Consider the following 17,244-nt stretch of genomic DNA (forward strand, 5'->3'; position numbering starts at 1 on the left):
GTCATTCAAAGAGAAGCATGTGTTGATTTATTCGTTTTTAATGAGTGAGAATTTAAAACAAACTTTAGACCCACTACATATTTACATTCAACCATAGTTCTGACATGGATCATTTAGACCCACTACATATTTACATTGAACCATAGTTCTGACAGGGATCATTTAGACCCACTACATATTTACATTGAACCATAGTTCTGACATGGATCATTTAGATCCACTACATATTTACATTGAACCATAGTTCTGACATGGATCATTTAGACCCACTACATATTTACATTGAACCATAGTTCTGACATGGATCATTTAGACCCACTACATATTTACATTGAACCATAGTTCTGACATGGATCATTTAGATCCACTACATATTTACATTGAACCATAGTTCTGACATGGATCATTTAGACCCACTACATATTTACATTGAACCATAGTTCTGACATGGATCATTTTGACCCACTACATATTTACATTGAACCATAGTTCTGACATGGATCATTTTGACCCACTACATATTTACATTGAACCATAGTTCTGACATGGATCATTTTGACCCCAGAGGCATATCTTTTATCAAAGCCAAAATGTGGTTTATTCCATTTTTCATGACTTTGTCAATCAACTTGTTCTTAATACATCTAAATCCTGGTTTAGTGTTTCTGTATCAATATGGACTTTTAACAAATTAAAATCCTTTGTATTCCTACAACAATGTTAAAACATTCTACACTGTGACATCATTAAAATACTCCTACTACAATGTTAAAACATTCTACATTGTGACATCATTAAAATACTGCTACTACAATGTTAAAACATTCTACATTGTGACATCATTAAAATACTGCTACTACAATGTTAAAACATTGTACATTGTGACATCATTAAAATCCTTTGTACTCCAACTACAATGTTAACACATTCTACATTGTGACATCATTAAAATACTGCTACTACAATGTTTAAACATTCTACATTGTGACATCATTAAAATACTCATACTACAATGTTAAAACATTCCACATTGTGACATCATTAAAATACTCCTACTACAATGTTAAAACATTGTACATTGTGACATCATTAAAATACTCCTACTACAATGTTAAAACATTCTACATTGTGACATCATTAAAATACTCCTACTACAATGTTAAAACATTCTACATTGTGACATCATTAAAATACTCCTACTACAATGTTAAAACATTGTACATTGTGACATCATTAAAATACTCCTTCTACAATGTTAAAACACTCTACATTGTGACATCATTAAAATACTGCTACTACAATGTTAAAACATTCTACATTGTGACATCATTAAAATACTCCTACTACAATGTGAAAACATTCCACATTGTGACATCATTAAAATACTGCTACTACAATGTTAAAACATTCTACATTGTGACATCATTAAAATACTGCTACTACAATGTTAAAACATTCTACATTGTGACATCATTAAAATACTGCTACTACAATGTGAAAACATTCCACATTGTGACATCATTAAAATACTGCTACTACAATGTTAAAACATTCCACATTGTGACATCATTAAAATACTGCTAATACAATGTTAACACATTCTACATTGTGACATCATTAAAATACTGCTACTACAATGTTAAAACATTCTACATTGTGACATCATTAAAATACTCCTACTACAATGTTAAAACATTCTACATTGTGACATCATTAAAATACTCCTACTACAATGTGAAAACATTCCACATTGTGACATCATTAAAATACTCCTACTACAATGTTAAAACATTCTACATTGTGACATCATTAAAATACTCCTACTACAATGTTAAAACATTCTACATTGTGACATCATTAAAATACTCCCACTACAATGTTAACACATTCTACATTGTGACATCATTAAAATACTCCTACTACAATGTTAAAACATTCTACATTGTGACATCATTAAAATACTCCCACTACAATGTTAACACATTCTACATTGTGGCATCATTAAAATACTCCTACTACAATGTTAAAACATTCTACATTGTGACATCATTAAAATACTCCTACTACAATGTTTAAACATTTTACATTGTGACATCATTAAAATACTCCTTCTACAATGTTTAAACATTCTACACTGTGACATTAATTCATTGATATCATGAAACAACTCCATCATTAATGTATTTTCTGATGTTTGATCCGAGATCTTTTATCAGAGTATCTCTTGTGACATTGATCCCAGCTATGAGATTTCTCTCCTGTGTGTGTTCTCTGGTGTGATATCAGGCTACTTGACTGAATAAAACTCGTCCCACATTGACTACAGCTGTAAGGTTTCTCTCCTGTGTGTGTTCTCTGGTGTGATATCAGGCTACTTGACTGAATAAAACTCTTCCCACATTGACTACAGCTGTGAGATTTCTCTCCTGTGTGTGTTCTCTGGTGTATAGTCAGATGGCTAGATGTAACAAAACTCTTCCCACATTGATCACAGCTATAAGGTTTCACTCCTGTGTGCTCTCAGATGTACTATCAGCCTGCTTGAGTGATTAAACCTCTTCCCACATTGAGTACAGTTATAAGGTTTCTCTACTGTGTGTATTTTCTGGTGTGATTTTAGATCTGTTGAACTAACAAAACTCTTTCCACAGTCAGAGCAGTGGTAAAGTTTCTCTCCCTTGTGTGCTCACGGATGTACTGTCAGGCAGCTTGAGTGAGTAAAACTCTTCCCACATTGATCACAGCTATAAGGTTTCTCCCCAGTGTGTATTCTCATGTGTACTTTTAGTGATTCTGATCTTAAGTAACTCTTCCCACAATCAAAACAGTGGTGAGATTTCTCTCCTGTGTGTACTCGCTGGTGTATTTTAAGTTCTGATGAAGATTTGCAACCTTTCCCACAGTCTGAGAAGCAGTGAGATTTATTCCCTGTGGGTCTCTGCTGGTGATTCTTGAGGTGATATAAACTGGAGAGACTCTTCTCTGCCTCGTTAGCATCATGATGTTGAGGCTCCACGATAGTCACGTCTCTGTCCTGTGTAAACAACAAGTCAGACAGATGGTTAAAGGCCCACAACAGCAGAAATCCACTGTAAAAGGTGATGCCAACAGCGTAGCCATGTTGGCACAATTGACGTCTGTAATGAATGTTACAATTATTTGACAATTGTCTTGAGACAGTCAAGTGAGCAACAATAGTCATATTTAGTCTTGTTTTCACATTAGTAGTAACATCAATGATTTTAGGCTAGAAAAAAGTAAAAGTTGTTGACATCCTAAGCAGTGTGCCAGATGACTTTTGGTCTTCTATATAGGCCCCTTTCTGTGTTTGCTAAAATTGTAACAAGGGCGATGCACATGCAATTTGGATGCAGAAACCCCTCCCTTCTAATGCAGAAACACCTCCCTTCTAATGCAGAAACCCCTCCCTTCTAATACAGAAACCCCTCCCTTCTAATGCAGAAACCCCTCCCTTCTAATGCAGAAACCCCTCCATTCTAATGCAGAAACCCCTCCCTTCTAATGCAGAAGCCCCTCCCTTCTAATGCAGATGCCCCTCCCTTCTAATGCAGAAACCCCTCCCTTCTAATGCAGAAACCACTAGTTATGGATGTTGTATATCTGCCTGGAGCAAAAAGGTGAGCAGAGATTGTAGTTTTTCCACGATGTATTCTGAATATGACAACACACTATCAGTGTAAGATCAGGATGCTACTCAAGGAACCTCACATTAATTTCTGTGTCTATTCACTAATTCACCCCCGTGGGGGAAAACTCAGGGGACTTCTCATAGGCTGACAGCAGATATAGCCTCCATTTCCAGGTTGCTTATGAGTGCATTTCACACTACTTTGGATTATAATTGTAAGGTTCATTTGAATGTCCTGATTAATATAATGTTTGGTTTTGTCGAAAATGTACTACTTTATATTTAAAAACGACTTCAACCAGTAAAATGTTCTTTGGCTACTATTCTAAAATGGATTACATTTTTTTATTTATTATCCATCTTCAGACAATACCCCATAATGACATCACAATACCTCATAATGACATCACAATACCCCATAATGACATCACAATACCCCATAATGACATCACAGTACCCCATAATGACATCACAATACCCCATGAAAGTGAATAAAAGTTTAGAAATGCTTGCATACCAGGGAACTTTTGGCTAAACCAACTATATCATACTACGACCAATAAGCATACTACAAACTCAATGTACGTCACAAATAGTACAGTTAGTATGAGTATTCCAACACAGCTCAGGTCTCTGGGCTGCCATTTTGTTTCTGTTTAAAACCCAGGTTGCCCCTTTAAAAAAGCCACACAACAAACAACCAATCTGCAGTTGAAACAATAACAAAGCTGTCATTATTATTTTACTCCAATGTTTAGAAACAAATGTCAGATTTCCCCTTTAACACCACACACATCAGTCCCACAACTGCTTCTGTTTTTAACACAGTAACGGTACCTACAGTTGAAGTCCAAAGTTTACATACACCTTCGCCAAATACATTTAATCTCATCACAATTCCTGCCATTTAATCCTAGTAAAAAATTCCCTGTCTTAGGTCAGTTAGGATCACCACTTTATTTTAAGAATGTGAAATGTCAGAATAATGGTAGAGAGAATTATTTATTTCAGCTTTCATTTCATCAAATTCCCAGTGGGTCAGAAGTTTACATACACTCAATTAGTATTTGGTAGCATTGCCTTTAAATTGTTTAACTTGGGTCAAACGTTTCAGGTAGCCTTCCACAAGCTTCCCACAATAAGTTGGGTGCATTTTGGCCCATTCCTCCTGACAGAGCTGGTGTAACTGAGTCAGGTTTGTAGGCCTCCTTGCTCGCACACGCTTTTTCAGTTCTGCCCACTAATGTTCTATACGATTGAGGTCAGGGCTTTGTGATGGCCGCTCCAATACCAGCCACAATTGTACCCGAAGACAGGAAGTGCCTATTCCTCATCTCACCAAGGATAAACTTCAACTCAATCGCCAGTACTGGCGACATCGTGTGGAAGCTGTAGGCATTGTAAACTGGACGCTATCTGTTTTCCCTTGCCATAGACAATACAGAGACTGGCGGAGGGATATTGTTTGTGTGTTTTTTTGTGAACAGTTTTCTTTGGGATTTTGCCTCCTACACACGTTCTGTCATAGTCACAGACATGATTTAACCAGTTTTAGAGACTTCAGAGTGTTTTCTATCCACACATACTAATCATATGCATATACTACATTCCTGGCATGAGTAGCAGGACGTTGACATTTTGCAAGATTTTTAACAAAAAGCTGCAAAAATTTGCAGCCTCTTTAAGAGGTTTTAAAGAATCCCACGGGGAGCTTACTGATAGATCAATGAGGTCAGATCCAATACCCATGTAAACATAGCTTACTGATAGATCAATGAGGTCAGATCCAATACCCATGTAAAAATAGCTTACTGATAGATCAATGAGGTCAGATCCAATACCCATGTAAACATAGCTTACTGATAGATCAATGAGGTTAGATCCCAATGCCCATGTAAACATATCTTACTGACAGATCAATGAGGTCAGATCCAATACCCATGTAAACATAGCTTACTGACAGATCAATGAGGTCAGATCCAATACCCATGTAAACATATCTTACTGATAGATCAATGAGGTTAGATCCAATACCCATGTAAACATAGCTTACTGATAGATCAATGAGGTTAGATCCAATACCCATGTAAACATAGCTTACTGACAGATCAATGAGGTCAGATCCAATACCCATGTAAACATAGCTTACTGACAGATCAATGAGGTCAGATCCAATACCCATGTAAACATATCTTACTGATAGATCAATGAGGTTAGATCCAATACCCATGTAAACATAGCTTACTGATAGATCAATGAGGTTAGATCCAATACCCATGTGTTGCGAACAGGTCGATTGTAGCGGTAGTCATTTCGATGGAGAATAACTTGACAGTTATTTTGACCGCGGTGGTTATTGTTGTCGTGGTTTCGTGGAAGAAACCGTTGTTGTGCATCATCGTTCAACGCTCCAATACCTGATAATGACCAAACCTGTTTAGGCTTTTTGGGAATTTAACTTCAATTAACCTGAAAGTGTTCATAGTATAAACATCTGTTGGGTTGGTAGAATGTGGAAAGACCCACCTCATTGGTTAATATTCACTGTAGTAGAAACATCTGTTGGGTTGGTAGAATGTGTAAAGACCCACCTCATTGGTTAATATTCCCTGTAGTAGAACCATCCGTTGTGTTGGTAGAATGTGTAAAGACCCACCTCATTGGTTAATTTTCCCTGTAGTAGAAACATCTGTTGGGTTGGTAGAATGTGGAAAGACCCACCTCATTGGTTAATATTCCCTGTAGGAGAAACATCTGTTGGGTTGGTAGAATGTGGAAAGACCCACCTCATTGGTTAATATTCCCTGTAGTAGAAACATCTGTTGGGTTGGTAGAATGTGGAAAGACCCACCTCATTGGTTAATATTCCCGGTAGTAGAAACATCTGTAGGGTTGGTAGAATGTGGAAAGACCCACCTCATTGGTTAATATTCACTGTAGTAGAAACATCTGTTGGGTTGGTAGAATGTGGAAGTAGGTTTTAAATTCATACTTATTACAAATCTGCAGTTGTCTGACTATTATATTATTATTTAATGAAAGAAATGTAAAAATGTACTTTTTGTCTGGAAATAAAATAAACATTTATCTGCGTTAACCACTCCAGTCAACAGATGGCGATATGCGTTTTTCAGGCGATGCTATCAGAGTGACGTATAATGTAGTGGACGGGACGCTTCTTCAACAACATCTAGTCAGCCACCTCGGTAGCTTCCTAGCGGAAACGTTCAAGCTGTTCAGACTGCTTCGGTCTATATTCACTTCTGTGTTTGGAACATAATTCTGTCTTTTAACTAGTTTCCCCATTTCATGTCATATTTCCGTTTAGTCAGGTAACGGTAGCTGGCTTGATAAATGAGCCTATCACTAGGCTAGTCGCTAACTAGCTAGGTTAGCTGGCTAACATCCCCGACCATGAGCTCAGCAAGCTACTGCCCTCCTGCTAAAAAAGAGGTCTGCTGGAAGGAGAAAGAAGGTATGTGGCTGAACGTTGTCGTGAAAGAGGAGAATGAAGAGGAGGATGTCACAGTAAACGAAGAAGTAGAGGGTGAGGCTGTTACACAGAAAGAAGAGGAAGAAAACGATTATACTTTTTTTGGAGTGAATGAAGGAGAGATAACTGTCATATTGAAGGAGGAGGAGAGGGAAGAAGAGGAGGAGACAGAAGATCTGAGTAACACCAGTAAGTCCTGTCTTAAATAGTTGTTGAACTGATACATGGTTTTAAAACGGCATTCTACTCTAGTTCTGAGCTTAAATGCCGTTTTTTAATGTAGGAAATGATATAGCTACACTGTAAGATGTGAATACCATCAAGAAGCTGGCCAACAACAAAACTTTAACAATGGATTTGCACCTAAAATCATAACTTAAATGTCTCACGGAATGGACTTGCCTTCATTCAATACTGCAATTCCACTGTACTAAACTGGAGGCGATTTCAGGTGATTGAGGCTTCTAGTCTAGATTAAACGTCATAGGAAGTTTTATCATGTGGAGGTTTCATTCAGGTCTCTGTTTAATTAAATCATCTGTTTGTCTTTGACAGGAGAGAGACCAGACTCTCCTTCTGACAGCAGGAAGAGTCCTTCAGGGAAACCAGACCCCGAGACGTCCAAACCAGCAGGACGACATCACTGCTCCCAGTGTGGAAAGAGTTTTACCCAGTTAGGGAGCCTGAGAACACATAAGAGAATACACACTGGAGAGAAGCCTTACCACTGTTCCCAATGTGGAATGTCGTTTACCCAGTTAGGGAGCCTGCAAACGCATGAGAGGGGACACACAGGGGAAAAGCTTTTCCAATGTTCCCATTGTGGAAAGAGTTTTGGCCAGGTAGGAAACCTGAACAAGCATGAGAGGACACACACAGGTAAGAAGATGTACCGCTGCTCCCAGTGTGGAGAGAGATTTACCCGGTTAAGGTACCTGAAAGAGCATGAAAGAATACATACAAATACACAGGAGGAGAAGACATACCACTGCTCTCATTGTGGAAAGACCTTTTCCCAGTCAGAGAACCTGAAAACACATGAGAGAATCGAGAGGCTGTGTTCTGACTTGTGTTTTTGACTGAGAATGTGTGTTTGTTTGGGCTGTCAGACTTGAGTTCACTTTGTGTAATGTTAGTGCACTATTTTTAATTGTGATTAATCCATTGTCTGAAAGGGTTAAAAACACACTGAAAACATCCAGAATACATCCTATATACAGCTAAAATCTACAATGCCATGTAAACACAAGATGACATTGAGGTTAAATAAAGTGTGATTTATCAATGGAACATATTTTGACAGGTCCACTGTGTGTCTCTGTAGAGTCATAATATCCATAACAACTAGAGGTCAAACAGGGAGATGGTTCCATTCATTTTCCCCACAGGGCTGTGTTTTGTTTAGACTCACCCTGGTGTGATGTTTTGATAACCATGTAAACCTCTCTGGGACAAGGTGACTGAGGACACAGTGTGTTGTCAATTTATTGTCATGTTTTTAAAATGGTATGACCGCCTTTATTTTAGCTGGATCCAAGGAAGAGTAGCTGCTGCCTTGACAGGAACTAATGGGGATCCATAATAAACCCCAGGAAGAGTAGCTGCTGCCTTGGCAGGAACTAATGGGGATCCATATTAAACCCCAGGAAGAGTAGATGCTGCCATGGCAGGAACTAATGGGGATCCATAATAAACCCCAGGAAGAGTAGCTGCTGCCTTGGCAGGAACTAATGGGGATCCATAATAAACCCCAGGAAGAGTAGCTGCTGCCTTGGCAGGAACTAATGGGGATGTCTCTCTCTACTCTCAGATTCGAAAATGCTAATTAGCATCAAAGTAGACAACATGCCTACAAATCCCTGCAAGCTCCTGCAATTCATCTCTAACCAACACATTTCACAGAACAGTTCACAGAATTGTCCATTGAAATAAATGTTGACAATTTAATCACTGCTACATTAAGGCCTGATTGGTGGAGTGCTGCAGAGATGGTTGTCCTTCTGGAAGGTTCTCCCGTCTCCACAGAGGAAATCTGGAGCTCTGTCAGAGTGAACATCGGGTTCTTGTTCACCTCCTTGACCAAGGCCCTTCTCCCCCGATTTCTCAGTTTGGCCGGGTGGCCAGCTCTAGAAAGAGTATTGGTGGTTCCAAACTTCTTCCATTTAAGAATGACGGCGGCCATTGTGTTCATGGGGAACATCAATGCTACAGACATTTTTGGTACCTTTCCACAGATCTGTGCTTCGACACATTCCTGTCTACCGACAATTCCTTTGACCTCATGGCTTGGTTTTTGCTCTGACATGCACTGTAAACTGTGGGACCTTATATAGACAGGTGTCTGCCTTTCCAAACCATGACTAATTTATTGAATTTACCACAGGTGGACTCCAATCAAGTTGTAGAATCATCTCAAGGATGATCAATGGAATCAGGATGTCTGAGCTCAATATGGAGTCTCATATCAAAGGGTCTGAATACTTAAGTAAATACATTTGCAAAAATTTCAAGCCTGTTTTTGGTTTGTTATTATGGGGTTTTGTGTGTCGGTTGATGAGGGGAAAAACATATTACATTTTAGAATGAAGCTGTAACGTAACTAAATGTGGAATAAGTGAAGGGGTCTGAATACTTAATGAATACACTGTATACCACTGGAAGAGGTTTCTATCATTGGCAGTTTTGTACACAGTCAGGTGATACGTGGTATAGAAAGTCCAATCTTAGGAGAGAACATGGGAGGCACTATACTGTGTGTCTGCAGGTGTCTATCTGGTCAAAACCACTGATACAGGTGCCCCTCCACCCTCTGGTGGGATGGATCATGTCTACAGAGAAACCTACATTCAAATACTTAGATTTGTGAAATTATTAGATATTACTTGTTAGGTATTACTGCACTGCCGGAGCTAGAAACACAAGCATTTTGCTACACCTGCAATAACATTTGCTAAACACGTGTATGTGACCAATAAAATGTGATTTTGATTTGAAATAAACGTCTTATTTATCAAAGGTGATTTTGGATGGAGTCAAAATGACTCCAAAGGATTTTAATTTGTTAAAAGTCCTTATTGATACAGAAACACTAAACCAGGATTTAGATGTATTAAGAACAAGTTGATTTACAAAGTCATGAAACATTGGATGAATTGAATGAACCACATTTTGGCTGTGATAAAATATATGCCTCTGGGGTCAAAATGATCCATGTCAGAACTATGGTTCAATGTAAATATGCAGTGGGTCAAAATGATCCCTGTCAGAACTATGGTTCAATGTAAATATATAGTGGGTCAAAATGATCCATGTCAGAACTATGGTTCAATGTAAATATGTAGTGGGTCAAAATGATCCATGTCAGAACTATGGTTCAATGTAAATATATAGTGGGTCAAAATGATCCATGTCAGAACTATGGTTCAATGTAAATATATAGTGGGTCAAAATGATCCATGTCAGAACTATGGTTCAATGTAAATATATAGTGGGTCAAAATGATCCATGTCAGAACTATGGTTCAATGTAAATATATAGTGGGTCTAAATGATCCATGTCAGAACTATGGTTCAATGTAAATATATAGTGGGTCAAAATGATCCATGTCAGAACTATGGTTCAATGTAAATATATAGTGGGTCAAAATGATCCATGTCAGAACTATGGTTCAATGTAAATATATAGTGGGTCAAAATGATCCATGTCAGAACTATGGTTCAATGTAAATATGTAGTGGGTCTAAATGATCCATGTCAGAACTATGGTTCAATGTAAATATGTAGTGGGTCTAGAGTTTGTTTTAAATTATCACTCATTAAAAACGAATAAATCAACACATGCTTCTCTTTGAACGACTTAATATGATAATCAACTTTAATGAAATAAATTAAAAATAAACTTTTGGTTCCTCAACTGCGTTGCCACTCCAGTCAGCAGATGGCGATGTGCGTCTTTTAGGTTCAGGCGACGCTGCCAGTGTGACGTATAATCTAGTGGACGGGACGCTCCTTCAACAACAACAGTTAGACACCTCGGTAGCTTTATAGCAAACATAGCTACAACATTCACTCTCTTTACACTGTTTTGATGTATATTAGTCGCTGTGTATTAAACACACTTCTGTCGTATGTACGTGTTGGCCCATTTAATTATATATTTACGTTGTTTGTCAGCTAGCTGGTTTGCTAAATTAGCTTAGAACTAGGCTAGTTGCTAATGCTAGCTAGCGAACATCTCCGACCATGAGTTCACTAAGTTACTCTCCTCCTGCTAAAGAAGAGGAGGTCTTCTGGACGGAGAAAGAAGTTCTCCTGAAAGAGGAGGAGGAAGAGAAGGATGTTACAATACAAAAACAAGTAGAGGGTGAGGCTGTTACCGTGAAAGAAGAAGATAAAGACGTTTCAGTGAATGAAAAGGAAGACGCGTTCAGAGTGAAAGAGGAGGAGGATGTTACAGTAAAAGAATAGGAAGCGGAGAGAGAGGAGGATGGAGTGAAAGAGGAGGAGGATGTTACAGTAAAAGAAGAGGAAGCGGAGAGAGAGGAGGATGCAGTTTATGGAGTGAAAGAGGAGGAGGGGGAGATGACTGTCACATCGAAAAAGGAGGAGGAGGACGAAGAGGAAACTGGACATCTGGGCCCGGTTTCCCCAACGCATCTTAACGCATCCTATGGTTCTAACGGTGAACTTAGCCGTAAAATGGTTTTGAGAAACCGGGCCGTGATTAACACTAGTAAGTACTGTCTTAAAAGGGACAACCTAGGATTTAAACAGCAACAAAATGGCTGCCCTGAGACTTGGTTTGGTAAACAGCTGAGGGATGGGGGCTGGATAAATGTAACCACTCTGGGGGCTGGATAAATGTAACCACTCTCACATTCAATTCATTTCCCTCGTGCGCCTATTTTAGCAAACACAGAAAGGGGCCTATATTGGTGACCAAAGGTTGTCTGGCACACTTGTTAGGGGTTCAGCAACTGTAATAACTTATTTCTAGCCGACAATCATCGATGTTACGACTAATGTGAAAACATGACAAAATATGACTATTGTTGCTCACTTAACTGTTTCAAGACAATTGTCAAATAATTTTAACATTCATTACAGACGTCAATTGTTGTACAACATCATGGCTACGCTGTTGGCATCACCTTTTACAGTGGATTTCTGCTGTTGTGGGCCTTTAACCATCTGTCTGACTTGTTGTTCACACAGGAGAGAGATGTGACTATCGTGGATCCTCTGGGGAGCCTCAACAACATCATGAAGCTGACGAGGCAGAGAAGAGTCCCTCCCGATCAGAACACCTCAAGAAACACCAGTGGAGACCAACAGGGAAGAAATCGCACTGCTGCTCTAACTGTGGGAAGAGTTACTTAAGATCAAATTCACTAAAAGTACACATGAGAATTCACACTGGAGAGAAACCTTATAGCTGTGATCAATGTGGAAAGAGTTTTACTACATCTAGCCATCGGATTGTACACCAGAGAACACACGCAGGAGAGAAACCTTATAGCTGTGATCAATGTGGGAAGAGTTTTACTCAGTCAAGCAGCTTGTTATCTCACCAGAGAACACACACAGGAGAGAAACCTTACAGCTGTTATCAATGTGGGAAGAATTTTACTCAGTCAAGCAACCTGGTATCACACCAGAGAAAACACACAGGAGAGAAACCTCATAGTTGTGAACAATGTGGGAAGAATTTTACTACATCCAGCCATCTGATTATACACCAGAGAACACACACAGGAGAGAAACCTTATAGCTGTGAACAATGTGGGAATAATTTTACTACATCTAGTCATCTGATTATACACCAGAGAACACACACAGGAGAGAAACCTCCTAGCTGTGATCAATGTGACAAGAGATACTCTGATAAAAGATCTCTGATCAAACATCAGAAAATACATTAATGATGGAGTTGTTTCATGATATCAATGAATTAATGTCACAATGTAGAATGTTTAAACATTGTAGAAGGAGTATTTTAATGATGTCACAATGTAGAATGTTTAAACATTGTAGTAGGAGTATTTTAATGATGTCACAATGTAGAATGTTTTAACATTGTAGTAGGAGTATTTTAATGATGTCACAATGTAGAATGTTTTAACATTGTAGAAGGAGTATTTTAATGATGTCACAATGTAGAACACTAAACGTTTGCCCCCTGTTCAATTGATTTCTGCATGATATGGATATTAGCCTCAGGGGGAAAATCCAGGCTCTGAATTGAAAGAGTGCTATTTATATGATATAACAGAAAGTGACTAACACAAAAAGAGCTGTGTTACACTTACAGCATTGGTGACCCACTTGAATCAAAATGTAGCTAGATGTTTTCTACAAGTTGTCCTCTAACCAGTGATGTACACATTATTCCCAGATTCCATGTGGTTTTTGAACTGTTAGTTTTAACAGGACAAACTCATCTCCAGACTCTCACACAAATGATTTCAACATGATATCGATGAGGGATGAAAAATAAGTGTTGTGTTCCTTTGTTTAACGACCTCTAAATGTAAATGCATCTCTCCAAAATGTAGCTGACTGTCTTCTGCAGGTTGTCCTCTAACCAGGGAGGTAAAATATATCTCCCATTTCCATGTGTTTTTAGTTGTGTTAGTTTCAACAGCACCAACAACCTGATTTGTCCTCTAACCAGGGAGGTAAAATATATCTCCCATTTCCATGTGTTTTTAGTTGTGTTAGTTTCAACAGCACCAACAACCTGATTTGTCCTCTAACCAGGGAGGTAAAATATATCTCCCATTTCCATGTGTTTTTAGTTGTGTTAGTTTCAACAGCACCAACAACCTGATTTGTCCTATAACCAGGGAGGTAAAATATATCTCCCATTTCCATGTGTTTTTAGTTGTGTTAGTTTCAACAGCACCAACAACCTGATTTGTCCTCTAACCAGGGAGGTAAAATATATCTCCCATTTCCATGTGTTTTTAGTCGTGTTAGTTCCAACAGCACCAACAACCTGATTTGTCCTCTAACCAGGGAGGTAAAATATATCTCCCATTTCCATGTGTTTTTTTAGTTGTGTTAGTTTCAACAGCACCAACAACCTGATTTGTCCTCTAACCAGGGAGGTAAAATATATCTCCCATTTCCATGTGTTTTTAGTTGTGTTAGTTTCAACAGCACCAACAACCTGATTTGTCCTCTAACCAGGGAGGTAAAATATATCTCCCATTTCCATGTGTTTTTAGTTGTGTTAGTTTCAACAGCACCAACAACCTGATTTGTCCTCTAACCAGGGAGGTAAAATATATCTCCCATTTCCATGTGTTTTTAGTTGTGTTAGTTTCAACAGCACCAACAACCTGATTTGTCCTCTAACCAGGGAGGTAAAATATATCTCCCATTTCCATGTGTTTTTAGTTGTGTTAGTTTCAACAGCACCTACAACCTGATTTGTCCTCTAACCAGGGAGGTAAAATATATCTCCCATTTCCATGTGTTTTTAGTTGTGTTAGTTTCAACAGCACCAACAACCTGATTTGTCCTCTAACCAGGGAGGTAAAATATATCTCCCATTTCCATGTGTTTTTAGTTGTGTTAGTTTCAACAGCACCAACAACCTGATTTCCCCCCTAATTGATATCAGTGATTTATTGCTACTTGTCAGAACAACAGTGTTTCTGGTGCTGGTGCATTTTAAAAGGTGCTTGTTTCAGTAATATGATTATTGTTGCAGATGTTTGTGCAGATGGTACATTTTATGTTGAGGTTTTCAGTATCACAAATGGTTTCTGCATATTGGTTATTAATTTGGACACATTAAAGCTGTGTTTTGACATTGGGCTGTACCACCTAGCTAAATGTCATTGAAAAGACGTTGAAAAGAAGACGATACCCAACGTCCAATATACGTTTGGTTTTAGTTGAAGGTTGTAAATATTAATTTTCAGGCTGTTGTTAATAACGACTTGAAAACAACTTAATTTCAATGTTCTTACAGTTTAGACACATTGACTGTTGTGTAAAATATTGAATCAACTATTTCACCAAACCAGAACCTGTGAATTCAACTAGACTTTATTACAAACAGTAACAAAGCTGAACAATTCCATGGAAGAACTGACTCTTCATTCTTAGTACTTGGCTTTTATACAGTCTGATCCTTATATAACATTCTAACCACTACCCTGCTGCCCCAATAATACACTAAATACATGTAATATAGCCTATACAGTCTGATCCTTACATAACATTCTAACCACTACCCTGCTGCCCCAATAATACACTAAATACATGTAATATAGCCTATACAGTCTGATCCTTACATAACATTCTAACCACTAGGCTACCCTGCTGCCCCAATAATACACTAAATACATGTAATATAGCCTAGACAGTCTGATCCTTACATAACATTCTAACCACTACCCTGCTGCCCCAATAATACACTAAATACATGTAATATAGCCTAGACAGTCTGATCCTTACATAACATTCTAACCACTACCCTGCTGCCCCAATAATACACTAAATACATGTAATATAGCCTATACAGTCTGATCCTTACATAACATTCTAACCACTACCCTGCTGCCCCAATAATACACTAAATACATGTAATATAGCCTATACAGTCTGATCCTTACATAACATTCTAACCACTAGGCTACCCTGCTGCCCCAATATTGTGAGAGGTGATATTCTTCTGGACCAGACAGCATCACAGGTGATATTCTCCAGGACCAGACAGCATCACAGGTGATATTCTACCTGACCAGACAGCAGGGGTATGCAAATGCCCATGATTTTGGATTGAGATGTTTGACGATCAGGTGTCCACATACTTTTGTTGATTTCGTGTATATACTACAGGCACGCAGGCAGGCAGGCCCTCCTCTTCTCTTCTCCCCCTCTCCTCCTCTCTTCTCTTATCCCCCCTCTCCCCTCCTCTTCTCCCCCCTCATCTCCTCTTCTCCCCCCTCTCCTCTTCTCCCTTCTCTCCTCTTCTCTCCCTCTCCTCTCCTCTCCTCTTCTCCCCCCTCTCTTCTCCTCTTCTCCCCTCTCCTCTTCTCCCTTCTCTCCTCTCCTCTTCTCCCCCTCTCCTCTTCTCTTCTCCCCCTCTCCTCTCCTCTCTCCCCCCTCCTCTCCTCTTCTCCCCCTCTCCTCTCCTCTCCTCCCCCTCTCCTCTTCTCTTCTCTTATCCCCCCTCTCCCCTCCTCTTCTCCCCCCCTCCTCTCCTCTTCTCCCCCCTCTCCCCTCCTCTTCTCCCCCCCTCCTCTCCTATTCTCCCCCCTCTCCTCTCCTCTCTCCCCCCTCCTCTCCTCTTCTCCCCCTCTCCTCTCCTCTTCTCTTCTCCCCCCTCTCCTCTCCTCTTCTCCCCCCTCCTCTCCTCCCCCTCTCCTCTTCTCCCTTCTCTCCTCTCCTCTTCTCCCCCTCTCCTCTCCTCTTCTCCCTTCTTTCCTCTCCTCTTCTCCCCCCTCTCCTCTCCTCTTCTCACTTCTCTCCTCTCCTCTTCTCTCCCCTCTCCTCTTCTCCCTTCTATCCTCTTCTCCCTTCTCTCCTCTTCTCCCCCCTCTCCTCTCCTCTTCTCCCCCCTCCTCTCATCTTCTCCCTTCTCTCCTCTTCTCTCCCCTCTCCTCCCCCCTCTTCTCTCCTCTTCTGACCCCTCTCCTCTTTTCCCCCCTCTCCTCTTCTCCCCCCTCTTCTCTCCTCTTCTCCCCCCTCGTCTCTCCTCTTCTACCCCCTCTCCTCTTCTGCCCCCTCTCCTCTTCTGCCCCCTCTCCTCTTCTCCCCCCTCTTCTCTCCTCTTCTCCCCCCTCTTCTCTCCTCTTCTCCCCCCTCGTCTCTCCTCTTCTGCCCCCTCTCCTCTCCTCTTCTGCCCCCTCTCCTCTTCTTCCTCCTCTCCTCTTCTCCCCCCTCTCCTCTTCTCCTCCCTCTCCTCTCCTATTCTCCCCCTCTCCTCTTCTCCTCCCTCTCCTCTCCTCTTCTCCTCCCTCTCCTCTTCTACCCCCTCTCCTCTCCTCTTCTCCCCCTTTCCCCTTCTTCTACCTCCCCTTACTTTATTTAATATAAATTAAAGGATGGGAGGGAGACAGAGAGGGGGAGGGGAAGGGAAGTAGGGT

The 17,244-nt window shown here is 39.9% G+C and overlaps 1 protein-coding gene and 2 pseudogenes across 2 annotated transcripts; 2 read left to right on the forward strand and 1 right to left on the reverse strand.

Annotated features, from left to right (window-relative positions):
* Nucleotides 1–2,175: 2,175 nt before the first annotated feature.
* On the reverse strand, nt 2,176–3,000 carry LOC149974799 (uncharacterized; annotated as a pseudogene).
* Nucleotides 3,001–6,810: 3,810 nt separating this feature from the next.
* LOC149974800 (uncharacterized) lies at nt 6,811–8,436 on the forward strand. The gene is made up of 2 exons (XM_090210013.1): nt 6,811–7,331; nt 7,698–8,436. The coding sequence occupies exons 1-2, from the start codon at nt 7,064–7,066 to the stop codon at nt 8,219–8,221; spliced, it is 792 nt and encodes a 263-aa protein (XP_090066139.1). The 5' UTR covers nt 6,811–7,063; the 3' UTR covers nt 8,222–8,436.
* Nucleotides 8,437–10,888: 2,452 nt separating this feature from the next.
* LOC149974801 (uncharacterized) lies at nt 10,889–14,970 on the forward strand (annotated as a pseudogene). Its single transcript, XR_016488755.1, has 2 exons — nt 10,889–11,873; nt 12,356–14,970. The product of XR_016488755.1 is annotated as an uncharacterized LOC149974801 (transcript).
* Nucleotides 14,971–17,244: the final 2,274 nt, after the last annotated feature.

The sequence above is a fragment of the Oncorhynchus mykiss genome, chromosome 19 (assembly GCF_057628025.1).
Source record: "Oncorhynchus mykiss isolate SJ-2025 chromosome 19, ASM5762802v1, whole genome shotgun sequence".
Lineage (NCBI taxonomy): Eukaryota > Metazoa > Chordata > Actinopteri > Salmoniformes > Salmonidae > Oncorhynchus > Oncorhynchus mykiss.